General features: G+C 55.0%; 10 protein-coding genes across 10 annotated transcripts; 5 read left to right on the top strand and 5 right to left on the bottom strand.

The window, feature by feature from the left end:
* Window positions 1–128: 128 nt before the first annotated feature.
* On the top strand, window positions 129–1,811 carry CH63R_10465 (uncharacterized protein; the record flags this gene model as incomplete). The annotated part of the gene is made up of 1 exon (XM_018305439.1): window positions 129–1,811. One exon carries the CDS (start codon window positions 129–131, stop codon window positions 1,809–1,811), a length of 1,683 nt encoding a protein of 560 aa, XP_018154863.1.
* A 462-nt stretch (window positions 1,812–2,273) lies between these two features.
* On the top strand, window positions 2,274–2,879 carry CH63R_10464 (uncharacterized protein; the record flags this gene model as incomplete). The annotated part of the gene is made up of 3 exons (XM_018305438.1): window positions 2,274–2,324; window positions 2,396–2,570; window positions 2,662–2,879. The coding sequence occupies 3 exons, from the start codon at window positions 2,274–2,276 to the stop codon at window positions 2,877–2,879; spliced, it is 444 nt and encodes a 147-aa protein (XP_018154862.1).
* Window positions 2,880–3,838: 959 nt separating this feature from the next.
* On the top strand, window positions 3,839–5,374 carry CH63R_10463 (uncharacterized protein; the record flags this gene model as incomplete). The annotated part of the gene is made up of 1 exon (XM_018305437.1): window positions 3,839–5,374. The coding sequence occupies one exon, from the start codon at window positions 3,839–3,841 to the stop codon at window positions 5,372–5,374; it is 1,536 nt and encodes a 511-aa protein (XP_018154861.1).
* Window positions 5,375–7,571: 2,197 nt separating this feature from the next.
* On the bottom strand, window positions 7,572–10,493 carry CH63R_10462 (uncharacterized protein; the record flags this gene model as incomplete). The annotated part of the gene is made up of 7 exons (XM_018305436.1): window positions 7,572–7,892; window positions 8,608–8,673; window positions 8,774–8,959; window positions 9,260–9,662; window positions 9,716–9,763; window positions 9,831–9,967; window positions 10,098–10,493. 7 exons carry the CDS (start codon window positions 10,491–10,493, stop codon window positions 7,572–7,574), a joined length of 1,557 nt encoding a protein of 518 aa, XP_018154860.1.
* Window positions 10,494–12,344: 1,851 nt separating this feature from the next.
* On the bottom strand, window positions 12,345–13,092 carry CH63R_10461 (uncharacterized protein; the record flags this gene model as incomplete). Its single annotated transcript, XM_018305435.1, has 2 exons — window positions 12,345–12,446; window positions 12,499–13,092. 2 exons carry the CDS (start codon window positions 13,090–13,092, stop codon window positions 12,345–12,347), a joined length of 696 nt encoding a protein of 231 aa, XP_018154859.1.
* A 1,131-nt stretch (window positions 13,093–14,223) lies between these two features.
* Window positions 14,224–15,828, bottom strand: CH63R_10460 (S-adenosyl-l-methionine-binding protein; the record flags this gene model as incomplete). Its single annotated transcript, XM_018305434.1, has 3 exons — window positions 14,224–15,177; window positions 15,289–15,552; window positions 15,679–15,828. 3 exons carry the CDS (start codon window positions 15,826–15,828, stop codon window positions 14,224–14,226), a joined length of 1,368 nt encoding a protein of 455 aa, XP_018154858.1.
* Window positions 15,829–16,405: 577 nt separating this feature from the next.
* On the bottom strand, window positions 16,406–17,863 carry CH63R_10459 (Glucan 1,3-beta-glucosidase; the record flags this gene model as incomplete). The annotated part of the gene is made up of 1 exon (XM_018305433.1): window positions 16,406–17,863. One exon carries the CDS (start codon window positions 17,861–17,863, stop codon window positions 16,406–16,408), a length of 1,458 nt encoding a protein of 485 aa, XP_018154857.1.
* A 669-nt stretch (window positions 17,864–18,532) lies between these two features.
* On the bottom strand, window positions 18,533–20,566 carry CH63R_10458 (Glucan-beta-glucosidase; the record flags this gene model as incomplete). Its single annotated transcript, XM_018305432.1, has 1 exon — window positions 18,533–20,566. One exon carries the CDS (start codon window positions 20,564–20,566, stop codon window positions 18,533–18,535), a length of 2,034 nt encoding a protein of 677 aa, XP_018154856.1.
* A 1,012-nt stretch (window positions 20,567–21,578) lies between these two features.
* CH63R_10457 (uncharacterized protein) lies at window positions 21,579–21,944 on the top strand (the record flags this gene model as incomplete). Its single annotated transcript, XM_018305431.1, has 1 exon — window positions 21,579–21,944. One exon carries the CDS (start codon window positions 21,579–21,581, stop codon window positions 21,942–21,944), a length of 366 nt encoding a protein of 121 aa, XP_018154855.1.
* Window positions 21,945–22,641: 697 nt separating this feature from the next.
* On the top strand, window positions 22,642–24,417 carry CH63R_10456 (Maltose permease; the record flags this gene model as incomplete). The annotated part of the gene is made up of 3 exons (XM_018305430.1): window positions 22,642–22,823; window positions 22,934–22,996; window positions 23,121–24,417. 3 exons carry the CDS (start codon window positions 22,642–22,644, stop codon window positions 24,415–24,417), a joined length of 1,542 nt encoding a protein of 513 aa, XP_018154854.1.
* Between the last annotated feature and the right edge of the window lie 295 nt (window positions 24,418–24,712).

The raw sequence follows: 24,712 nt of genomic DNA, 5'->3' as shown, positions 1-24,712 counted from the left end.
TCCATTTGGCTTAACGACACATCATCATCTCGTCTTGCCACCAAGCTGAATCGAGCTGAACATTGCCGTAAATTCCAACAACAAGATACAAAGTAACTGCTCTTATAAGCAACACCGCATACCCATCTATGGCCCAGAATGGATCCCGCAAGACTTCGCCTCCGTCCGAGAGCGTCACGGAGCCCCAAGACCTATTCAAGACGGCCGAGGATCTCATAAGCCGAAGTGGCAAGCTGTGCGAGGAGCTTCAACAACTTCGTTTTGCCGTGGAGGCCCAAGCTACGAAAGTCAACAATCACTGGCATGCCTACATCCCCGGCTTCAGCACCTTTTGGCAGGCCAACATGACCCAGCATCACCGCGCCGAGTCCCTGTTGCAGCGATGCCAAGAACCAAGCGAGCCCGGCTCGGAAGCCGAGGGATCCATGCTTCGGGATTTTAGGCTGCTGGAAGGGGAGCTGTCATCGTATGAGAATCACTGGTCCGCCATCAAGAAATGCCGTTCCGTCACCTGGTTCCGTTTCGCCGTGCCCTACGCAAAGCAGAACGTGCAGAGCTCTGTTTTCATCAGCGCCATCGTTGAGAACGGGCATGAGTGGATGAGGGTCCTCAGCACGACCGAGCGAGCACTGTTGGTCCAGATGGCCGAGGCAGACTTCCCCTGGGATGAACCTGAGGACGAGGACGATGATGAACCTGAGGACGAGGACGATGATGATCCAGAGCTGGCCGAGGTCCTTGACGACGACGAAACTCAAATCGAGGTCCTAAAGTGCGCCAAGCAGCTCTTGACGGCTGCTCGAGATATTCACGGGGGATATCGTCACCGGATACGCATCGTTCTTCCCAATATTCATCTCGGCAAAGTCCCTGCCATAGACAGGTTCTTGAAAGGCATTGAGAGTCTAGGTGACGACGCGATTTCCCTCGCTCTGGAGTGCGCCGACGAGAGCCAGACCGCGCCTCCGCCTCTCGAGACCGCTGTGTCAAATCTTCTCAGTCTCGGAAACACAGCAAGCACGCCGCCACTGACACCGGTTCTCAATATTGACACATCCATATTTGTCGCTTTGACGACGGACATCTCTCACAATCAGGGCTCGCAGAGGAAATGGCGGCCCAAAATCCTCGAAGACGTCGCGGACGAGGCAGAGCACGGTCCCAGGCTCCCAAAGTCCCTTTACCCCGTCCTTCGCGGCCACACGCTCGTCTGCACCCGGGAAGCCGCAGAAACGTGTCTTCGAATGGTCTACGACGCATCTACCGAGTCAGAGGTTGCCAGGCTGGAAGTTCTCTTGGGTCAGGAGACTCTCCGGGGGAAGCAAGACGACAAAACGGCCTTCCTCGACCGTGTCCTGCGGCAAGACGGGTGGCCCATGGAGGAAAGAGACGACGAGTCAACCGAGAGACGGCGCCGGAATCTCATCGCCGAACTGCAGAAGCTCTCTTGTCACAAAGTGCCAGACGACTTGCAGCTGCCGATCCGCATTGTCGAAGACTTCCGCAGGGAACACGTTCAAGAGGAGATACGCAAGGGAACGCTGCCGAGGGTAGTGATGGCGGTAGAACCGACCCTCAACGAGACCAACTGCTCGTCTTTTCTGTTTGGCTGGAAGACGGGCCACACAACCATCACCTGCAATCGCCACGCCGTGAGACGGCTGGGCAACCTTGTCAAGAAGCTGCGGTGGTCCCGAGACGCTGAGACGGCCCCCATCGTCGCCCTCGATTGGGCTCGTGGGCTGGCCAAGATTCCGTTCCCTGGGGAGGTGCTGGTGGATGCGCCCATCGAAACCGGTTCCACTGTGTGACATTGATGGGCTATGAAAGCCCAAGTACACCGAGTGTTGCGGCCGGACTATGAATATTCTCTGCAAAAGAATTGTGAATACATACGAATTTATTTCCCGGCAGTAAATAAACACCATGGGTTCTCATCGGGAAGACACATGGCGAATGGAGCCCAGGGAAGAGAAAGTACGAGGCTTCACGAGGATTTCAGAAGAGAAAAAGGATACCGCCGTACCAACAAGATGGGCACGGGGTTTCCTAGATGAAGTGGTTGATCGCGCAATCTCCGCTTAGAGGATCGCGACCTGGACGACATTTGTCAGCTGAATCCTTTGGATGCAGGCGGGAATTTGTCAGCCGGCGAGTTCCTCGGAGACAAAATCAACTACATATTCTAAAAGAGGTCTTCTATTTCGATTCGCAGTGTTCCTGTAGCGGCCTTGAAGACAGCTGTGCGTTTGAATCTAGATACAACCAACACCATGCCTTCTGTTCCCCATACTCCCGAGGAGGTGCTCGCATGGCTGCGACGTGTGAGTTTGACCCTCCTACAACCAGTGCCTAGCTCGCTCTTCAGTTCCCATGCTCATACACCAAAACCAAGTCCCACGAAGTCCACGACTCTCTGAGTGTTGCGGAGTTCCACGAAATATACTCGCAGGATGCCCAAGTCAAGTTTGCCAACTACCCCGTCGCCGAGGGGCTGGACGCCATCAAACAGTCCTTCATCCCCACCTTTGAGAAGCTTGCCTACATGAAGCACCTCATCCGCCAAGCGGGTAAGTCGCAGGTAGCCAGCCCCCTGGGACGATGTCCTTTGAGTCCGGGGTCGTGGACTATCGAGACACGGACGGGCCTGACAGCGCATAGACAAGGTGGACGATAGAGTCTGGCTCACCGTGGACATAACGTACCGGGCAAAGGGCGACCCCGACAGTGAGGACATCACCATACCGGCTGCTGGTTTTGCCACTGTGGTCACGGAGGGAGAAGAGGCCGGGAAGATTAAACGGTTCGAAGTCTACATTGACAGCGCCCCGCTCCTCCAGAAGATGGAAGCGGTTGCCAACCTAGAGCACGGGAAGTAAGCAGGAATGACATGATTTGATCGAAACACATTATGAGAATCACGAGTCGACGATATTCGGACCGTCTGCTTGGAGGGGGGGCTGAGCGTTCCCGACCCCGTAATTATGAGAAACTGATCGCGCGAGAAACCGAAAAAAACGTAGCTAGGCTTGCACAATGCGTCACCTTCGTAAGAACCAAGGCATTCGTTTTCTTTGTGTCCGCGCAAAGCCGAATGTGCTGCAGATTTGCTGGGTCAACCACCCTGTCGACTGCCATCGTGCGTTTATTCCCCCTCAGCTTCCGGGTTGCGTCGTGCATCAAGTTGAGATCAGCGTCCGTTCAAGCCATTCTTCGAACCATGAAGTATTTTAGACAGACCTAATAGACAACCTAGTATGCGTTAGGTCTACTGAATTGACTGAGTCTAGAGCAGTCCTAGTTCACTGTGCAATCGCCCTTTGCCTAGTTAGAGTCCATGCCTGAGGTGAATTCAATGTTGGTAGTAAAGTTGCTACCGCAGTAGTCGCAGAAATGGAACTTAATTAAGACCAGGCTGTATCCAGATTGTGCGTTCATAAACCTTTGTGAACATGGTAACCCTCACGGCCGCGGCTTCGACTTCCCCTCTACCACGCCCCGAGAAAACCAGTCACTAGCCCCATCAACGGCAGTCATTCTTCCCTCCTTGCGCAGTGCCCCATCCTGGTTCTCTCGACTTAAAGTTTCGTGGCTTCAGGGTAAGCCACCGTCTTCCCCCGGCTGGTTGCCACCAGGGCCCCTCGCTGATGGAGATAGGTTTTTGCCCTGCTATATCATAACGTCCTGTCCGTCCCCCATACACCATGGCCTTCTCCATCGCGATCATACAAGCTTCTCCTCCTACAGCGGCTCAATCACAGGCGGGGAAAAAAAGTCAAGAAGAACGCCCAAATCAGCAAAGGCCTACCTACACACCAGCTCCATTCTTTAGCCCGACATGGACCTCACGCGTCGACCAACCGAGCACGAGCGCGACTGGTTTTACAACGGCCTTTTCAGCCACCCCAAGCTCGTAGCACGATCCAGCTTCACTTCGTTCAAGGACGGGAAGGACAGTTGGTCATCACCAAAGAAAACTCTGGCTGTCGTCGGCGAGCATGCCATAGTCAGCCAATGGAATGACGAACCTTCCTCACTAAGAAACCAAATATTGGGTATTCTCGCCCGGGAGAAGGTCAACTGGCAGGCAATCGATATCCTCCGCATCGGGTACGACGGTGAAGAGATGCCTGTGATTGTTTCGATCTCTGTCTTGGCAGACACCCTGTCGTGGGTGATGGGCAACCAGGTTGCCTTCCACTGCAGAAACGCCCTTGTTGAACACGGATTTGACGACGTTCACTGCGAGATCAAGGAGTCGACGCTGGTTAACCTCGCCTCCACTCCCGCGGTCCTACAGCAAGATTCTCATCAGCACCGTCCCTTTTTGAGACCTTACATGTATGAGCTTGCTGATCAACTCGGCACGAGCATCGCCAGTCTGGACCAGCCCCGCCGCGAAGGCACAAAAGGCATCTACTTGCGCAGAACCGGTGGTGATCCTGACGAGGTTTTTGCCTTGACGTGTCGACATGTCTGCTATGACGAGTCTGAAACAGGCTGTCTTCTGCCGAGAGAAAGGTCGTTGCCTGGCAAGTCTGTTATCCAGCTGCCAGAGAGGACCAGAAAGGCCGTGGTGGCAGACCTTGAAGACCTCAAATACCAGTCGGTCAAAGTGCTCCGCGGGGACGGGAAGGCCACGGGAGAGTCCTACGACGACAAGATTATCACCGAATGCCAGCAAAACGTTAACGAGATCAGCGCCGTCTTACAGCACTTTACCCTTCGCGAGGCTTTGGAGGCCAGGATTCTTGGCGACGTCGCGTACGCCAGCGAGTACGCGGTGGGAAGTTCGGGACTCCTCAGCGATTGGTGCCTCATACGGTTGAGAGCTGACTCTCACGAGAGACGCCTTTCCGAGCTTTCCAACCGCGTCTACATTGACGGTAAAGAGCTGGAGCGTCGGTTTCAAGCTTTGGTTGTCTTGATCAAAGACCTCGACCAAGACGGTACTCTCCATATACATGGCATCGTCGCGGCTTCCAAGCTTCAGAACTCGACGAGGTTTCGTCGCCTCGTAGGAATGAGCGGCCGAACATCGGGAGTAACATTCGGGGAAGTCAACCAAGCCAAGTCTGTCGTCCGCAGGGTTTCCCACGACGGCACCCCATTAATCTCTCGGGAGGTTGGCGTTGTGGCAGAGAGAATGCAAAAATCCGACCCCTTCGCCAGGAAAGGCGATTCCGGTGCTTGTGTCTTCGACCTAGAGGGAAGGGCCGTTGGTATGGTGTCGGGAGGCATAAAGCGCGAGGAAGTGCTGAAAGAGGACGATGACTATATCCATGACCTGCCGGCGGACGTGACATATTTCACCCCCATGGAATCGATTCTGGCGGATATGAAGGCTTGCGGGCTGTCGATGGAGATCGTGTGAACAAGGGCAGAACAAACTGCGTGAAGCCACACAGTTCGAATACCGTCCCGTGAGGGCAATTTCATCAAGATTGGAAGATAATACTGCAATCGCATAATAATTTGTACTTGTGTTCTTGGATCGGAATCACTAATGGCCGTGTTACAAGGTCTGGTTGACCATCACTCAAGAGCCATAACCGAGGTAGCTAAATACCCAACATCATGTCCGAATCAAAATCTCTTTCATCGGCCACTTAACAACACCCCTTTCCATCCCAGAAGCCATTCGCTATGACATTTTCTCCAGTTCGGGGAGAAATACGCCTGGAATTCGCTCCTTCTCGCCGGCAAGCTGATCAAAACACCCTATGAGCCACAGACTGTCGACCAGGTTGCCTGAAAAGCCCGATCTGAGCTCGAGGCTGAGAGTATTGACTTACAAACTGTTTGGCGTTTGGAGGCACATGATCGTTTGACCGGAGTCTTTTTGGCAAGGGCCCCCCGTGACATGCCGCCTAGACACGACCACGGACGAGACCGAGGGCCCTGTTCACACAGTCGGAGTACTCATTCATCGTTCTCTCGACATATCGTTCCTGCAGCTGGGATCGGAGCTCAAACGTCTTCCGAAGTCGGTTTGGCGCGACGGCAACGCGACGGCGGCAGTGTGCAGCCTAAGCCATGTCGCCGTTGCGAACATTTGGGGCGCCGGCTCGGACGGTGTCAATGATGACCTCGCAAGTACCCTGGCCTTCTTGAAATAGATGAAGTGTGAAAAGTTCTGCTGGACTAGGAAGGGATCGAGGCGAGTCTACGGGACGCTTAAGGTATTTGCGACAACATGGTGTTTTCTTTCTAGTTGCAACGATAGAAGCCCACTGTGTGGTTTTTAACTGGTTTTTAGAGTCATCTTGCATATTGGCTGGTTCTTTTGTGACGAAGTCAGTATGAAGTCGAACGACGACCAATGGTGCTGGCGTGGGGTGATTACTAGGCATGTAGTAAGCAATCCGAACCCCCGTGGTTTGGATAAAGACTAGAATAGGCTAGGGCCATACTCCATATTCCCCTCTGTATACAAGCTGATAGCTGGCTGCGTACTATATTTGGAAAATGGGGGGGGGTTGGGGGGGGGGTCCCTATCTACACCCTCTCTCGGGACTGAGAAGAAAGTTGTGTTATTGGACATCATTTGGAGGATGTTCCCTACTACCCAATTTGTGATTCGAACGATGGTGCTTTGTTGCCTAGTCATAAAGTACGGACGACTGTTTCTCGATCTTGGAATCACTCCCAAGGACTGTTGTGGTGGTGGGTGACTGAAGATTTATCCCCCGTGGCTTGACCTGGCTTAACTAGGGCCTCACGGCTTCTGTTCTCTCTCTTCCCGGTACCCTGTCCTAGATCTCGGCCGTACTCTTCCCAAACCTTGTCATCCGTTACGCCCAGCCTTCCTCGCCTTACGTCTTATGTCCCCTCACATGTGCGATGACGTGTACTCCATGCATGAGCTCTTTGCAGTGCTTACCACCCACACCGGTTCTTCCCGTTGGAGGATAGACCGGGTTGCCGCTTTAGGAACAGCTGCCTCGGCCAACCATCACCTACTTGTAATCGAGAGGTCCAAAGCGACTTCTCGGTGTCCAGTTTTCCGTGCGTGCCTCCTGGCCCCCCATGTGACAGACAGAGCTGGTTAAGTGCCAACAACCGTCGACTCGTCGTTCAGTGGCAGTCGCTTCTACTCTTGGCCCTCGCCCATCGCCTTCCCTCTCAGACGAGCCAGCAAAAGGCACTTGTTGCTCTTTGAATAAAATTGTCTCACCAGCCATATTCCTCCTCACTTTCCGTAAAGGGCAGTACGCGCATCGGCTGTATGAGCAGACGGGGCACGCGACTGTGTTGATGGGAATGCCCGATTGTCCGCAATTACACTGCGTGATATCAGCCCCGAGAAAAGACCATGCAGGGCTTTGCAATACTTACACATGACCAAAGCCAAAGTACACTGGGAACCCTGGAGCTCAACTCCTGAAGAGGCTCTGGAACTTCTAATCGGCGAAATGATGAAATACCGGCGTAGAGGCGAGCGTCGGGCCCGAGGCCGCTTGATGATGTCTGCATCCCAGTTGCGTCTCTGGACGATGGAATCGTTCCAATTTACCTCTTAGTATCTTGGTGTTCCTAGTCTGTCCGATGCTCGCGACGTCACGTCACGCTCAAAGGTTGTAATGTAGGAGAGCCAGGGCTGTTTGTGTCACTTCTGACAGACTTTGTAGTGGAGCGGAGCGGGAAGGCTGAGTTGCATATATGCTGTCAACCTCTGCCAAAGTCGGCAAGTTGGTACGAGAGATCTTTTCCTTGATCTGCACTGGTACGGTGATGTTGACGCTGTGCTTCTTCGTATGATCTGGAGTCCTGCGGCCCGAGAAATCGAGAGAGCTGGCTGCACTCGGATGTTGGGGCAGGACAAGAAGAATCAAGCCCATGAGAGAACGGAGAGAGAGAGAAAGAGAGAAGAAGTACCTGGGTTTTCTGGTCTGCGGAGTGGTTGCATGTGGCGCAGGATGCAGGTGACCTTCCGTATGTCGCACAATAGGTGGGTGAGGGGGGGAGGAGGTAATGAGACAAGCTGAGAGCCTTACTGGCTCGGAAGGCCAACTGATGACATGCTCTGATAACCACACCATTGAGAATTATTTATCGGATGTCATACAATTTACAGCATAGAAGTTTATCTTTAGCACCAGAGACTGTTTAAAGACGAAGCCTTGCAACACTTGGGTTCGCATCTCGACCATCCTAGGGACATCTTCCAGAGCCACGTTGGTGAGCAACGTATGTATCTCTTCCGGAATTTCCCGTGCTCGCGTGGATCCAGAGCGAGAGACATGTCAACCCGCGAGATCCTGGCATCCTCCCTCATTCAAAATGCAGAGAGTACCAACAACAACAGTCTGAAGGGCATCCAGTGCAGGATTCGCGTTTGTGAAACAAATCTCAACAACGGCTTAATCAACCAGGTCAGTATTCCTACGACGAGGGCTAGTACGAGGAAAGAAGCCAGCGAAGGCGTGATGCCGATGCCTATCTGCATTATGCCGCTGGCAACAGCAAGGGGAGACACGAAGTGGAGCTTGGAAAGATGAGATTTGGGTTAGCAGGTTCTGAAACAGGCCTCCGCGGCGTGCCATTTCTAGCTATTGTTTTCTCTCTTGATACCTGAAACCTAACAGAGGAAGAACTTCGACTTACTATTGTAACATTCCAGTATTGCAAGCCAATGGCCCGACCGCCGTCCACAGCAACATGCAGCCCAATCTAGGAGTTGTGTCAGCCCATAAACACGCTCAAGAACTCGAGGTCGATGTCTCAAGTGACGACACGTAAATGGACCACCATAGGTAAAGATGAGAAGTACCTGTGTTTTGAAATCATCCACCTCTTTCTTCAAGTCGTTAAACCTGTCAAGAAACCCTTCGAGATCATCAACTATTCGTTGAATCGAATGATTGGTGTTTTCCGTTCTACTAGGATGTCCAGGATGAGAAGGGACGATGATCAAACTTGCGTCTCTTGAGTCGAACTTTTGGTACGCCTTGATTGTCTTGGAAAGTGCAGCTATGAGCTTGTTCAAGAGGTTGCTTATTTGCCTGACCCATGCCTCGTCACTTTCAACTGCTTGTGAGTGGCCATCGACGGTGCCTAGGGTCATGGTCCCCCGTACGAGTGGGATATGTGTGTCGGCAAGCTACACCGAGCAACGAGGCAGTGTTAGCTAGTAAACGATGAGACCAGCCGGCAAAGCCTCGATGAAAATTCGAAGGTGATAAATAACCTGATGCCCCCCTCCAGATTACACATACAGAAAACAGGCGTTTCTTAGTTCTAATGAGAATGCACGTACGTATTGATGGATTCCCTCCTCCAGGAAAAGAAGAACATTTGCCCACTCTTCTTTTAACTTTTGAGTCCTGTGCTTTAGGATGAGCAGAAAGTACTCTCTGGGGTCGTTTGGAGATGTAGCGTCGGCGGTTAGATTGCCAATGCTCAGAGGATCAAAGGGTGGATTTAGTTCATCCGGTGGACCGCAGTTGTGGTAATGCCGCAGCATGTCCTCGTTATGTTCGAAGGTATCGTCGTCATAGTAGTAAGTGTCATTGAGGCAGACTGCTGTCCAGAAGTTCACGTTCCATCCAGTCATGAACATCGAGGTGTGACATTCATGGAGAACATCAGATATTCCCTCGTCTTTGGATCGTGTATTGGATCTTGAGAGGAAAGAAAGATCGTGAGTTGTGCGGATCCGACTACCGCTGGAGGTTTTTCTTCCGTCACTCTTTACCACCTTGCTTCGTCTTACCACAAAGAACGGGATGTTCGACTCAAATGTGAAGGTTCTTCCGCCAAGCTGTAGATGATGGTCGTTAGGTACCAAGAACGGGGTAAATGTCCTACGTCTTGGGGGCTAAATTCACGTACCCCAAACTCTACCGACAGTGAGGTTTCCGCCCTCAGGTGCTGGTAGAGCATCTTCCTGATCATAGGGGTTTGTTGCTGTGATGAACTCAAGGCAAGCACCCCTAGTGTGGTTGGATGGGGGTCTGGCAAGTATCTGGCATGTGTTAATGACGTGGATGGATGAGAATAAGAACAGTAGAAGCTCACATGCGTCTGATGTGTGCATCAACTTCGTCCGGCTCCGAGAAACGCTATTTATGGTATTAGTACTACTTTTCACATACAAGCAATGGCAGGAAGAAGGTTGGAAGATAGACCTTTTGCTTCAAAACTTTGTCGAACCTCTTTGTGGGCATAGCTCCGTTGTAAGAGCGGGATTTGTTCATAGTGCTATTTCTGTCATGTATCCAAACTGCCAAGGCGGTTGGGTCTTCGTAATCGTCGTCACTGATCTTTTGGAGTGCTTCTTGATTGAATATGCGTTCAAAAATAGGGAGCTCGTAGTTCCTTCTGGAAGAATGGTCGGGTATGTCTAGCAAGGCTTCGAGCAAACCTCCTTCTGTAGTATTGCCCTTGGTTTGGCCGTTGATGAAAGGTTCGTCCTCCCACTGCTCCGGAACCGTTGGTCGATCCCAAACGAAGGCGGGATTTTGGCTAACCCGCGTTGAATATTGGTGCATAGCTCATGCATGGTAGTGTAAGATGGAAAGATATCATTTTTAACAAAGATGTTCTGCAACGTCGTGAGAGATGGGGTACGAGCTCTCGTATTTGACATCAGTAGGAGAGGGAATATTCCACACCTCGCCTCACATCGCGAACCAATAGTAACGCGATCGGGTTGGCTCTTTACACTGCTGCCCAACCTCTCTCCCACCTGACCTGCCTGAAAACAAGTCCTTTTACATGATTGAACGATTTGAATTTCCTTACAGGGCGACGCTGAAAGTGCAAGATCAAATGGGTGCGGGTGAAGACGCTGGAACACGATATCGGTGACAGATTCTTTTCTACTGGCCACTCCGAGACAAACACGAATCCCCGTTTCGTGGACAGTACCGAGGTTCGGGCGTTACGAGAAGGTAAGATGCAGCAGGATAGCCCTCATAGGTCAGCGAACACATGGCAGACAGCCCTGAGAAACCACAGCCGCTTGGTTCGTTGAAGAATCTCGGGCTACCACACCCTCACGAACAGGCGTAAATTAATTCCTCGCCCAAAACCGCTCGTTTGAAGCCGACACGATGTGCTAGGCGAGTAGTCATGCGCGAATTGATAAGGTTTGCGGTATCAGAAGACAGGTGAGGCGGCCGTAGGCAATCAGGCAAACCCAAACACCAGACAAATCGGCAACCGCACAGCTGTTGATTGAAAACGGCGCCGATCTTGGCTCCCTTTGACCGAGCCCCTTTCCAAGGAAAAATGGTTATGTCATAGTCAGTTGGGCGCTGACCATTGCGGTGTGTTTACCTCCTCATGTGTGCCCGAAGAACACCCCCTCTTCTCTTCCGCTCGTCCGTGAACAGGGTTCGATACACGATGACTAGGGTGTCTTCTCTGCATAGACGTGCCTCTCCCAATGGAACGTTTGCGCTACTATTCGTGAGTTCCTCGCCAAGAGGGCCTATGGAGCCGACATCTCATTGGCAAGCAAAAGTAGTGGCCCAACAAACTTCTATAGGTGCATTAACAGACAGCATGCATGCATGTTTGCATGTCGGGTGAGACTGAAAATGATAAGCAGGCTGCAGTTGGGAACGGCCTATTAGAAAGGCAGTTGAGATTGTCCGTCAGCACGAACCAATAGACGTGTCCCAGTTAGGCATTGTCGGTGAGGAGGGCCCTGCAGGAAGTAGAATGACGCGAAGACTTGGGTAGGTGTGCAAAGACAAAACTCGAATGTACGATTAGCAGCAGCTCACGGCGACAACAAATGTAGTCCGGTATTCTGGCCGGCTCGGTCGGACCCCGGTGTAGGGCTGGCTGGACTTTGGCGGCCGGGTTTCTTTCATCCGAGGTTTTCCCCACGTCACCTGATTTCATCTTAGACGCCAAGCCGAGAGAGATTGAATTTCCCGACTAGAATAATGAGCGTTATGTTTTATTTAAATCTAAAAACGTCAAAACTCGGCTTGGAAATCGCATTAGCACTTGAGGGATTGTTGCAGTTATACCTCGCTCTGCACCCAATCCTTGAAACATGAGTTTCACAACCTGGGAGTTAATAGTCTCGTTCCATCGCGCTGTTATCTCGACCCAGAGACTCAAATTATGTCTCCGGTTTGAATGCCCGGAATATTTGGTGGCCTGGTTGATGCGTGGATCTTGGTGTAAAGGACGTCTTCACACAATCGCCCTACTGGTGAACCGCTGAAACACTCCTATTATCGTCAGGGAGACACTCATAAGTTTAGTTCATTGCAAACCTACCAATCCATTAGCTTTTCAACAACGAGCCCTCCCAATCATCACTTCCACCCATCTTCCAGCTTGCCATTCGTATTCGAGACTGTATCCGCGAGTTCGGCGTGCTAAACACGGACTTTCGAGACGGGACAATAAGCGCAGCGAGGATAACCACAGCTACGGCAAGCTTCAGACTTGATGGAGATGCCACCCTGGCCGCAATTGCACTAAGCCTCAAATGTTAGCATTGGGAACACGACAGTTCCTGAACAGTCTTACGCATTGCCAAATGTATGCGTGTTTGCGCTTGGGTCCCCTTTCAGTGAACCAACTGTAGCCCAGATCGACATGAATTTGATTCTTCTCGAAACTGCTGTCCTTAGAGGAGAGGAGGTTTGTTGCAATTTGGGACAAGTCAAGTTCTGCATTGCTGAAACCTTGCAAATCGCTCCATTGGGAAATGGTAAGACCGTTACTTGGTGAAATGAGAAAAGGCTGAGACCCATGGCTATGCCCTTGAAGATCCTGGCATAGTCCGAGGACATCAACACACTGAGGATACGATGCGCTTTGCGGAGCGCCAACCGAATCTGACAAGTCCAGGTCAGTGTCCGACATGCCCCTGATGGAAGTGTAAACACTAGCAGGGTCGCCGATTGTGCCATCGGCCAGCCTGTGTGGCCGGATTCTCCAGTCGTCCGTTCGATCGAGGGCCGTCGTCGAATTTCGAGCCCGCGTCGTGAGTCCTTCTGATGTCGAGGAGGTGAAGTCATCCGATTTCGCTGGAGGCCCGCAAATATCCAAAGATGCGGGGTCGTAGGAACGCTGTTCGGTTTGCGAAGGGCGATCTGTGATGCCGAAGCTGGACAACATAGTTTGAGATGATTCGAGACTCGTCGGGACATACACACTAGATCATGGGTTCTTTTTTGGAAATTTTGACCTCGGGGAAACCATGTTTGTGTGCATTCTTGTCCACATAAGTGATGCGAGTTTTGGTGATTGAGGATGGAATTAATTAGTCACGCGCATATGCAGTCGGTCTCACACTGTGCAGTAGTAACCTGCATCTCTTTTCTTTTCAAGATCTCATCAAAACACAAACACTGTAATCCATTAAATTGAAACACAAAATAGAAAATATTACACTGACGTCGGTACAAGCCTAACCATCCAGTCAGGAGAGAGGTGACCTGCGATAAACTTGGCGATGAGACGAGTATCGCGTGATGAGATTTCTAGATCACCACGCAGTCATCTCATCGTCAGTTTCCTGTGCTGATCCCAGATTCGAAGTACTAATATCAGCCAGAATGTGGCTATATTTCCATAAACCAGTTGGGTGCTTTCTGGATACCAGATACTCGACTTGTGTTTTTTATGTCTGGTTCGTTGGATCAAGAATGGCCACTTCAATTCATCGCATCTTTCTGGGTTATAGCATAAAACTGAGATTTTTTCTGGACAGGTCAACAGAAGATACAAGTCTTCCTGGTTTACATCGCGGCATCGCTTATGCCTCATACAAGGCTCGCAGGGGGGGGTGGGGGAGCGCTGTTGGCCACCCCTCAGCACTTTGTTTGGACCGATTTGCGGTGAAGCCCGGATAGTTTGTTTCCCTGCACCAATCTAGTAGCCCGACCCAGGCGGGTCATGGCATGACCGTACATGCAACATGCAACAGGGTGCATGCCTATTATACAACGAAAACGACTGACGACTACCTGTCGTGACATCGTCTGTGGAAACCTCGCATGCGAGGTGTCGCAAGCATCATTTGCTGGGCCCTCAAGCCATGATAGCTGTGGGTTTTAAACCAATAACTCTTATCTGGTTTGCTACAGAGATAAAAATGAGGAGGAGAGCCTGGGCTCCTTCGCGACTTTGGACTTGGATGGTTCCGTTTCAATCATTTCAATCAAGCTTATCCCAAGGGTAATTACTTTGATACCGAACAGAAGGCTGCTTCTGACTCTGTCCGCAGTTTTAAGGATGATACCGGAATTATTGTGCTTTTTTAGCAACCCAGGACTGCGCCGAGTACGCATTCTTGGTCAGGGCCTTATCGTTGAACCCATACACCGCCTCCTTGCCGCGAACCTTCTCGCCCTGCAGTGTCACACCGCCGCACTGCTCGCTCCCGTCCACGAATTCGAACCCGATGCTCTTCGACACGGCAACGATCTCGTCGAGCGAGAGTTGGACAAACGGTCCCGTCCCCCACAACAGGGGACCGAAGTTGATCCAGTAACCCCCGGGCTTCAACAGGGCGTGGATGCTGTCGAGGTAGCTCATGATGTTGCGCGCCGTATCAATGAAGAAGTGCGTGACGACGACGTCGTACTGCCCCTTGTCCGACTTGAACGCCGACGTGAAGTCGCCCTCGACCAGCAGCACGGAGCTCGCGTTGACCCTCCTGTCGGGGAACGACACGCCGCGGAACATGTCGGACGTCGTGGCGTGGTGGGACCAGCTGTCGACGAACGGGTGGAGGGCTTTCGTGCCCGGTCTCGGATGCGCCTCGAGGAAGCGGTATGCGAGGTTCATGAACATGGACCACTCGTTGATGGTCACCTCGAAGCCGCCCAGGCCGGCGACCTCATGACCCAGCCGTCCCACGCCGGCGCCCGGGAAGAGGATCTTGATGTCTCGGGAGGATCGGTCTGGGAACAGAGTCTGCAGAGTATCTAGGATGCACGGGAAGGCATCGTCCCGCTCACCGGTGCCTGCTGTGGACCAGTCACGCACAAAGTGCTTCAAGGCTTGCGACGTGCTAACCCTGTCAGCGGCTTGGCCTGCGTTGTCCTTGGCCTTGCTGTGGTCGGCGAGCTCCTCGTGCGAGATGCCGTAGAACTCGAGGGCCGTCTCGACGATCTCGTCGCATAGCTGCTGGTTGAGGTCGAGGAGCTGCTCAGCCGTCTCGAACTTTTGCGAGTATTTGACGGTCTTCTCGAGGACCTGCTCGCCGGGTCAGTTACACATTCATTGAGGAAAAGGGTCCAGTGAGAGCTTCTTCAGTGAGAGCAGCACGAAGTATGAGACAAATGCTCGTGAGGGCCGGGGACGCACAGCTTTCTGGGCCTTGGAGACATGCTTGTAGAGGCCCTTATACCGGTCAAGCTCGGCCATCTGACGGGGCTTGTACCGGCTGAAGCCAAACAGCGCCTCCAGCAGCCGGTGGCGGGGGTGGTTCGTGTCCCATTTCCCGTGGGACTTGCTCATGCGCTTCAGGAGGTTCTTCTTCTCCTGTTCGTGTCGCGGGCTTGGCCTCTCCGGAGCCTCTTCAATCGTGACGGTGACCTCGTGAAACTCGACGAACGAGTCGACGGGCATCTAGGCCAATCATCAGCTTTGTTGGCTCGGGTGTAATGTGTCACAAATTGCCTGCAGATCATCGTCTTTGACGATGTTATTGCCGGTGGATGTCTCAGATCTCCTTCGGGTAAGGGGTACGCTTACCGACGCTAGAGTCTCTTCCTCGCTGTGCACGTCGGCGACGGCAACCTTGTTGAGCGGGCCGTTGTTGTCAACGTTGGCTTCGCTCGCCGTTGAGAGAACGCCACAGGCCAAACTCAAGGCTAGCCATGTGGTTGGGTTACACAGCTTCATGGTGAGGTTGATGACTCGCGCATGCGTTGGAGCGAGTGAGCGAGTAAGTGGGTGGAGAAGTCGGTGAGACTCGTGTCGGTGAGTGAGCCACTGTCCACGGAGTCGCAGAGTGAGAGGCGGTGAGTGAGAGGGGCGCGTGCCTTATCTCACCGTGAGCTTCTGTGTCTCAGAAGAGAGTGTAGATGCTCGAGAGTCGCGACTGTGAGGTGAGATGCAAGAAGTCGGCTGGTCATTGGGAAAAAGAAAGGTGAAAAATGAAGAGGCTGAGTGAATTAACACTCCCCCCCGGGTACCTTGATGGCCGCCAAGACTGCAGAAATGTGGAAAACATCGACAACCAACACGAGCTTTCTCGACTCTTGAGGTTTAGCTTCATGGTTGGCTTGGTGTAGATGCAGCATATGACAGGCAATATCAAAATCAGGAAACATGAGTTCCCCCTGAACCAAACTCATAATGAAAATATGGAGAGATTCTAGGTATCCCTGGTGTCAAATTCTCTTTGACTCTTCTAACTTCATCAGTATCTTCGTCATCATCAAATCAACCAACCCCCAGCAGACCCCATCAAACCCCATCAAACCCCGTTCCCCTTGACGGCGTCCTCGCGCAGGTACTCGTTCAGCTGGTCGCGCGTCCGGCAGTTCTCCAGCGCGAAGCTCGCCGCCAGCGCCTCGAGCTCCTCCTCCGTCTTGCCGCGGAACAGCTCGGCGAACTCCCAGCCGGCGTACTCGCTCATCAGGCACTCGCGCACCACGCGCTCGACCTGCCGGTCGAACGTCCACGTCTTGGGGTACTTCTTCTTCTGCAGGTGCTCCGGCACCTGCTCCTTGAGGCGCGCGATGAAGGGCGCGTACGCCGCGCCGTCGACGGCGCTCTTGTCGACGCAGCCCCAGAAGTCGAGGCCGTTGCGCTGCTTCTTCTCGACGAAGGGCCGGATCAGCCGCATGTAGGGGCTCTCCGGGTCGACGTAGACCATGCCCTGGTACCCAATGTCCTTGTACAGCCAGATGCTCCACGAGATGCCGCCGAACTCGCGGTAGATGGCCAGCTGCTCCTTGAGCAGCGCGAACCGCTTCTCGTTGGTCGCCGCCGCGTCCGGGTCCGTCCGCGGGTCCTGGTACACGGGGCCCCACTCGCCGTTCCAGATGGGCACGCCGGCCTTCTGCATGAACTCGACCTTGCGCAGGAGGCTCTGCCGCAGCTTCTGCTTCTGCTCCTCGGTGCCCTCGTACTGCTCCGGCAGCGGGAACCCCATCAGGCTGTAGTCGTGGCAGCTGTACACGCTGTTGGGCAGCGTCTTGTCGGGCGAGAAGGCCGAGAAGTCCATGGCGTACGTGTTGCCGTCGAGGAAGAGGATGTGGTCCGGGTCGATGGCGCGGATCGCCTTCTCGGCCCGCTCGTACCAGGCGATGAGCCGCGTGTGGACGGGGTCGGCCGGCTCGTTGAGCGGGTTGTAGCCGGCGATGACCTTGTTGCCGGCGTAGTGCCGCGCGAGCGCCTCCCACAGCTGGATGGCGCGGTCCTGGAAGTCGCGGAACTCCCAGAAGAGCGCGCGGCTGATGCCCGAGTCGCTGTGCCAGTCCTGGTTCTGCCCTCCCGGCACGGCGTGCAGGTCGAGGATGACGTAGATGTTGTGGCGGGCGCAGATGTCGACGATGCGGTCGAGCAGCGCGAAGCCCGCGTCCTTGATGACGGACGGGTTGTCGTCGTCCATGAAGTGGCGGTAGTTGAAGGGCACGCGCAGGCAGTTGAGCCCCAGCGACGCGTACAGCGCGGCGTCGGCGTCGGTGAAGTAGTGGTGGATGAGGCGCGAGAAGAAGAAGTCGGCCTTCTCCTGGCCGAGCACCTCGGCCAGCGCGGCCCGGTGCTCGTGCTCGTGCCCGGCGTAGCCCGTGATGAAGTTCTCCATGTTGAGCATGCCGCCGATGCCGGCGCCCTTGAGCAGGACCTCGGTGCCATTCTCGTCGACAATCTTTGTGCCGCTGACGCGCAGCAGCGTCAGGGGAGGGTTGGATGTTTCTAATGATGACATGGTTGTGAGGGAGGAGGGTAGACTGATGTGAGGTTTTACCGTTCTGGGCTGGCTGGGTTCAGCAAGGTCTCTCGAGGTGACAGTTTTATATCCGTTGCTATCATGACCAAGCACCACATGGTGGACCATCTCTTGACAGTCGATCAAGTCAGCCTGTCCTCTCAGGAGATTGTTCTGTTGTCATTGCGCATTGTTAGGTGAGCGCCAGTATCCATCCCCCCCTCCCTCCTCTTACAGACAGTCTGTCTTATGAGCGACATTCCGCGATGGTGGGTTGCTGTGGATCTCTCTCTATGGCGTTTTCTCCAAATAACTTAGTTAAAAGTGAATCCGGGGTACAGCCATGTGCGCGTGACAGGATGCCGGGGTTTTGGTCCGGTACAGAGTAAGGTGATCCCGGGAACTGCCTAATGCCAAACCGACATTCACCATTCCCCCCCCCCCTTTGTCTGCCCATTCCAAGTGGGTTGTTCAGCTACATAGTACTTTTCAGACGCTTCACAATGATCCACAGCTCAAGAAAAGGTATCGTCTCGTCTGCCGAGCATCGATCGAGTTTGAATTTAGCCTGAATGAATCGGGGCGGGTCAACGGCTAATCACACATGGCCCCATGGGCCCGGGTCTGCCTGTCTCCATTTCTTCATATGCACACTTTGTCACTATAGTCCTAAACTCCCATGCGATATGCGGCCGGTGATGGGACCGAGAACATGGCGCACGCCTTCTCCAACAAGCGCCGCGTCGTCTCCATATCCCTCGTCTCACACTCCCAGAAGGCGAGAAGGTCAATCACCTCCTCGATGGCCTCGTACCACCCAGAGGGCAAGGACAATGTGGGGGTACCGTCGTCCTGTACACCCCTCCCCCCGTTCGACTCGGACTGTGAGAGGATCGCGGCCGCGGCCAACACCAGGGCGCTCCGCGAGCAGGACCGCATCATCGGCAGCGTCCCGTGGTGGCGGTGCCTGTACCCCAGCCGGTTGACGACGAGACGGTAGAGGTGGTTATCGAGGCCCTTGTTCGCCAGCGCCACCGCGCCGGACGAGACGGCCGCCCGAGGGAAGTTCGGGTTCGCCCCGAGACCGTCGAGCACGGCGGTCGTGAAGGGCCAGTAGATCTGCTCGTACAGGTTCAGGGCGTGGCCCCGGAGCACGAACCTGCAGACGTCATCCTCCTCGGCCGGCTCGGAGAAGGACAGGCTCGGCGGCAGCGAGGCGATCCACTCGCGCGCCTGCTCCTCGTACCGCGGGACCGCCTCGGCCAAGGCGGCGAGGTAGGCCTGGCGCGTGGAGGAGTGCTCCCTCTGCAGGCCGACCATCTCGGCGCTGATGCGGGACGCGAGCCTGCGGAGGGAGATCTCGGCGAGGTAAAAGTACCACGACGTCCTCTCGCGTGCCAGACGCGGGTCCGCCGCCTCCTCGACCTCGGCCCGGGGCGCGGGCGGCGTCGGGAAGAAGGGCGGGTAGATGCCGAGCTCTTGGTCGGCCAGGGAGAAGTCCGGCAGGTAGAGGTCGCCTCGCATCTCCCGCTCCGACTTCCACGACGACCAGTACACGGCCTGCTGGAGGGTGTCGATGGAGTAGTAGTCGCGCGCGTCGTCGTCGCCCGCCTCCGCGTTGCTGTGGTAGCGCTGCTGGGCCTCGGGGGTGAGGAAGGGGAACTGCTGGCAGCTCGCGAGCGCCTGGACAAAGTGCCTCCACGCCTTGACCGGCTGGAAGACGCACATCATGTAGACGCCCGACAGGAAGAGGCACTGGGCGGCGATGATGTCGTCCGACGAGAACAGGCCGCCTAGCCGCTTCTGGGCCGCCCGGAAGTAATCCTGGGCGTTGGCGTGGGCGGCGGACCCGGGCATCGTCTCATGACTCGGGCCGAAGGGCGTCGCGAGGGAGCCCAGCGCGCAGATGAGGAGCGAGAGGCAGGACTCGGCGGACCAGTCGACGCCGTTGAGCACCGTGCGCGAGACCATCTTGCGCGTGGCCGTCTCGTCGAGGATCGGGTTCTTGACGTGCACGTAGCTGAAGAACCTGTCCAGCAGGTCGTTGATGAGCCGCATCTCGAGGTCGACGGCGCCGAGGCTCGACATTGGCGAGTTTCCCACGGCCGAAGAGGCATGGTCGACGTGCAGTGACGTGTCGTTGGCCTCGATCCCGTTGCCGAGGTCTCGGAAGATGGCCCATGACATGACATGTTCCGGCCTTGGCGGGATGATCATGGCGAGTTGGATGGGTGGTCCCCCTCCTCCTCCTCCTCCTCCTCTATCCGGTGTTTCCACCCGGTGCTCCAGCTGGATGGGGTTCCGTGGTGCCTCGACCACTCTTGTCTTGTGGTGGCTCGGCGACCCATCGACCGACACGGATCTCATCAGCTCTTCCAGGTCGTCGAGCCGTTCCAGAATCTTGAGGCTAGCCGGGTCGAAGCTGGACAGGTCGACGGGGGACTGGATGCAGGTGGCCCCAACCTTGAGGCAAAAGGAGCATGACGGCTTGAGATTGTCGCATTTCGTCCGCCGGGCTCGACACACCTGGCACGCCTTGACGGCTCTCTTGCGCTGGTAGAAGGCGGTCCCGCGCGCTGCTGGACGAGTGTTGGTCTTGGCCGCCGACGAGGACCGCCCCTGCTGGCTTCGGTCTCGCTCCGGTTCCGGTTCCCCGGGGGGTGAAGACACGGGGTGGTTGTCCGGGGCAGACGGGTCTGCCATCAGGGGGAAACAGGACGAGAAGGGGGGGTATGAGCTTCCGAGTGGTTCACCGTTCAACTCTGTGGGGAGAAACAGACTAGCACACAAGAGCTGTTTGTGGGTTGTGACGAGACTGCTGTGGATGTGAGGAAAGCTGGAGAATAGCCGGGGGTGGGTTGATGTGTGAGAGAGAGGATGCCGCGGAGTGTCGCTTTTAACATAAACTCCCCCTCAACTCCAACTCCTCCAGGAGACAATGACACTAACCCAAAGCGTCTTGTGGGGAAATCTGGGGCCCCATACCTGTAGACACCAGAAGGATACGTACAGGTCATCGTCCCTCGCTCGTCCTATGGTCTCGGCCCAACGCGGAGGAGCGGCGTGGACTGACTGACTTTGTAGACCACGCGAGCCCCGGCTAGGCCAGAGCAGACTTGTATGGGGGAGGATCCTGGTTCCTGGTTCCTCAAAAGGGTTGGATGAGTCGCGGAATGTCGCCTTTACGAATATACCTGTACACCCCCGTTCCTTTCTTTCACTACCTTCCTCTCTTGAACCATGAACGGGGGGTTCACGAGGAATCTGGGCCGGGATGGAACTGGAGTTCAGCTTATGTTGCTTAAGCGATTGAGACATCAAGATCGAGACGGGGAATTCGCGGGGCGTCGTCTCTCATCAGCATCAATAGTTACGTGAAGTTTTCGCTCAAAAGTGCCCAATAATCGCATGAGGCATTGTGCTCTGCTTGGGTCGACGAGGACGACATGACAACTCGCTGTCTACCTATAAATTGCTTCAACTTCTTGCTTTACAACAGCCGTGACAGCCTCTCTCCTCTGCGCTTCTCGCCATCGTTCAATCCAAAGCGGCTATTGCCCTTGTGTCAGTTACGGGTCTCTACAACTACCTACAACAAGATTCATTTCGTCCCGCACAACGAACCCACGCCCCCCCCCCACACACACACATAAACACACGCCTTGTGCAACGGAATTAAGCACCTCAAAACATCCACATTCGCAACCTAGCCAACATGCGTCTCTCGGGACCCATCGGGTTGGCCGTGGCGCTCGCGGCCGCCGGCGCCCAGGCGTGCCTCGAGATCAACGGGTGGTTCCTCTCAGGGATCTACTCCGGACAGAACAAGAAACCCTTCCGCGCAGTCGACAACGGGGGCCAGGCCGTCTGCGAGACGGACAACTGCAACTACCTGAACCGGTGTGATCTGAACTGCAGGGGGAACGTCAACAACGCGTACGTCGTCAACATGGAGAAGCTGTACTGGAACACGAACCACGGCAACTTCGTCGTCGACCTCAACCCGAAAGTCACCAACAGCTGCGAGAGGTGGTGCGGCATCGCGCTGGAGTACAATATCAACACGAGAGCCTTCTGCTGAGGGATCTATCGAGGTGCCGGCGTGGCTTTGAGGAAGTGCGTGCCAGAGCGTCTGCGATTACTTGGACCGGGGAGCCGGGGAACCTAGCTCTCGGGGGTCAGTCGGTGGAAAAGGATGAGTAGACGTTGTTTAGTTACAGCAGTAATACATGATAACGTACAACGATGAGCGGGGTGGGCCAGACAAGGCAGTGTGCTATTCCGAATACATGTGTAGTTCCTGTCAAGGTGCCTTGCGAGAAGCTATCGATCGACCCCGGGTAAATAGCTGATGCATGAAAGAGTGGGGGGTAAGGGAGAAGGAATCCGACATCCCTCCCACTTTATTGTCACGACGGATGACCTCGACGCAATATTCAAGTTTCTTGGGACTTTGCAACCATCCCGGATCGGGGGGAGAGGGAGAGAGAGAGAGACTAATAGCCCGGTTCACGGGTAACGATGGGGCCTGGAAATGACTCGTCGGTCTAACTATAAGTTCTTGGACTTCCCCGGATTCTCTGGCTATTGTCTCCGCCCCGTCCTCCCACAACCCTCCCCCCCTTCAAGTTTGAGTCTTCTCGGCCAACTCTCTATTTCCCACATCGAGTTTACCCCTGAAAGGAGTCGAGGACTTTGTCGAACAGACGTTGTTCTAGTTCAGTCCCGACCAGTTTCGAACAAAAACAAGAACAAGAACAAGAACCACAACCACAACAATGGCGGACAAGAACGACGTCTCGGACCACTTGGAAGCAAGTGTGTCGCACCACGACGCAAAGGGGGCCGCCATGGCGACGACGAACCAGCAGGAACACGACCTCACGGTCCGCGAGATCTTCAAGAACCACAAGGCCATCGTCTGGTGGTGCTTCTACTGGGCCATGGCCGCCATCGGATGGTAAGGCTGCTTTTTTATTTGTCACGCATCAGCAACGATGGATCGTTTATTGATGTGTGTGGTCTGATGACGATGATGATGATGATGGGCTGACAATCCTGGGCTTCAAGGGGCTTCGACGCTCAGATCAACGGTGCCATGATCGCCGTGGTGTCCTTCCGACGAGACTTTGGGTACGTGATGGATGACTACAGCAACACACAGCAACGTCCCTGTCCCCCTTGATCGATCCATGGTCGATACAACACGACACGACACGTAAAGACAACCCGCTGACGGAGTATACTCCCCCCGCAGATACGTCCTCGACGGCGAAGCGATCCTCCCCGCCGACTGGCAGTCGGCCTTCAACATCATCAGCACCGTCGGCCAGTTCTTCGGCGGCTTTGCCTGCAGTTGGCTCGCCGACCGCATCGGCCGCAAGAAGTCCCTCCTCGTTGGCGTCGCCGTCTGCGCCGGCGGCTGCGTCGGCGAGATGCTCTCCGACACCCGCGTGGCCTTCCTCCTCTCCAAGCTGGTCCTCGGCCTCGGCCTCGGCTTCTACCTGACCCTCGCGCCCCTCGCCACCAGCGAGCTGGCCCCCGTCGCCCTGCGCGGCTACGCCACCGCCGGCGTCAACCTCGGCATCGCCGTCGGCCAGCTCCTCTCCAACGCCGTCGTCAAGGCCTTTGGCGAGCGCCCCGACCGCTGGGCCTACCGCGGCCCCTTCGCCACCCAGCTCTTCTTCGTCCTCTTCCTCGCCGTCTTCCTCCCCTTCGCCCCCGAGACCCCCTGGTACCTCGCCCGCAGGGGCAAGCTCGAGGACGCCACCAAGGCCCTCCGCCGGCTGTACGGCGCCGACTACGACGTCACCTCGAGGCTGGCCGGCATCGTCGCCACCATCGAGGAGGAGAACACCCAGCAGACGCACGAGCTGGGCTTCATCGACTGCTTCCGCGGCACCAACCTGCTCCGCACCGGCATATCCACCGGCGTCTTCCTCTGCCAGCACCTCGTCGGCATCGTCTTCCTCCTCGGCTACTCGACCTACTTCTTCCAGCTCGCCAAGTTCGACGTCGCCAAGTCCTTCGACCTCGGCGTCGGCGTCACCGCCTGCGGCGTGCTCGGCAACATGGTCAGCTGGTTCGTCGTCGAGTCCTTTGGCCGCCGCAAGATCTTCCTCTCCGGCATGGCCTCCCTGACGTGCCTGCTGCTCCTCATCGGCATCATGGACGTCGTCCCGACCAACGCCGCCAAGTGGGTGCAGGCCGCCTCGACCGTCATCTGCGCCTTTGTCTACTTCCTGACCATCGGCGCCATGGCCTTCGTCATCCTCGGAGAGGCTTCCAGCACGGTGCTTCGCGCAAAGACCATGGCCCTGGCCACAGCCACCCAGGCCATGTGCGGTCTGGCCATGAACTTTGCCATCCCCTACATGGTCAACCCCGACGAGGGGGACCTCAGGGGCAAGGTCGGCTTCATCTTTGGCGGTCTGGCCTTCATCGGGACCATCGGGAGCTTCTTCTATATCCCCGAGCTCAAGGGCAAGACCTTTGACGAGATCGACCGTCTCTTTGTGGCCAAGGTGCCGCCTAGGAAGATGGGTGACATGTAAACTTGTAGATACCACGGATATTGCGTAGTTGGTTCCAAGCCTGTTGGTCGGAGGGTACCAAGATATGAATCATGTTCCAAATTTATCTTCCCGGAATGTCTTTAGTGTATCCACTGGCTTCCCCCGAATGTTGTGTTGTGTGCAGAAAGACGGTCCATGAGAGTAGATGTGTATATACAGTAAGTACTAACTAATATTTAACAGAAGAAGTGCGACTTGGTGTGTGAAACTTGTGCGATAACCCCAGGAGTACACCCTCGCAGACCCGGCTCGATAAGACTTCCAACAGTATAGT

Source organism: Colletotrichum higginsianum (assembly GCF_001672515.1).
Source record: "Colletotrichum higginsianum IMI 349063 chromosome 7 map unlocalized unitig_7, whole genome shotgun sequence".
Taxonomy (NCBI): domain Eukaryota; kingdom Fungi; phylum Ascomycota; class Sordariomycetes; order Glomerellales; family Glomerellaceae; genus Colletotrichum; species Colletotrichum higginsianum.
Note: the sequence above shows the minus strand (reverse complement) of the source record. Positions and strands in the feature narration are given on the sequence as shown.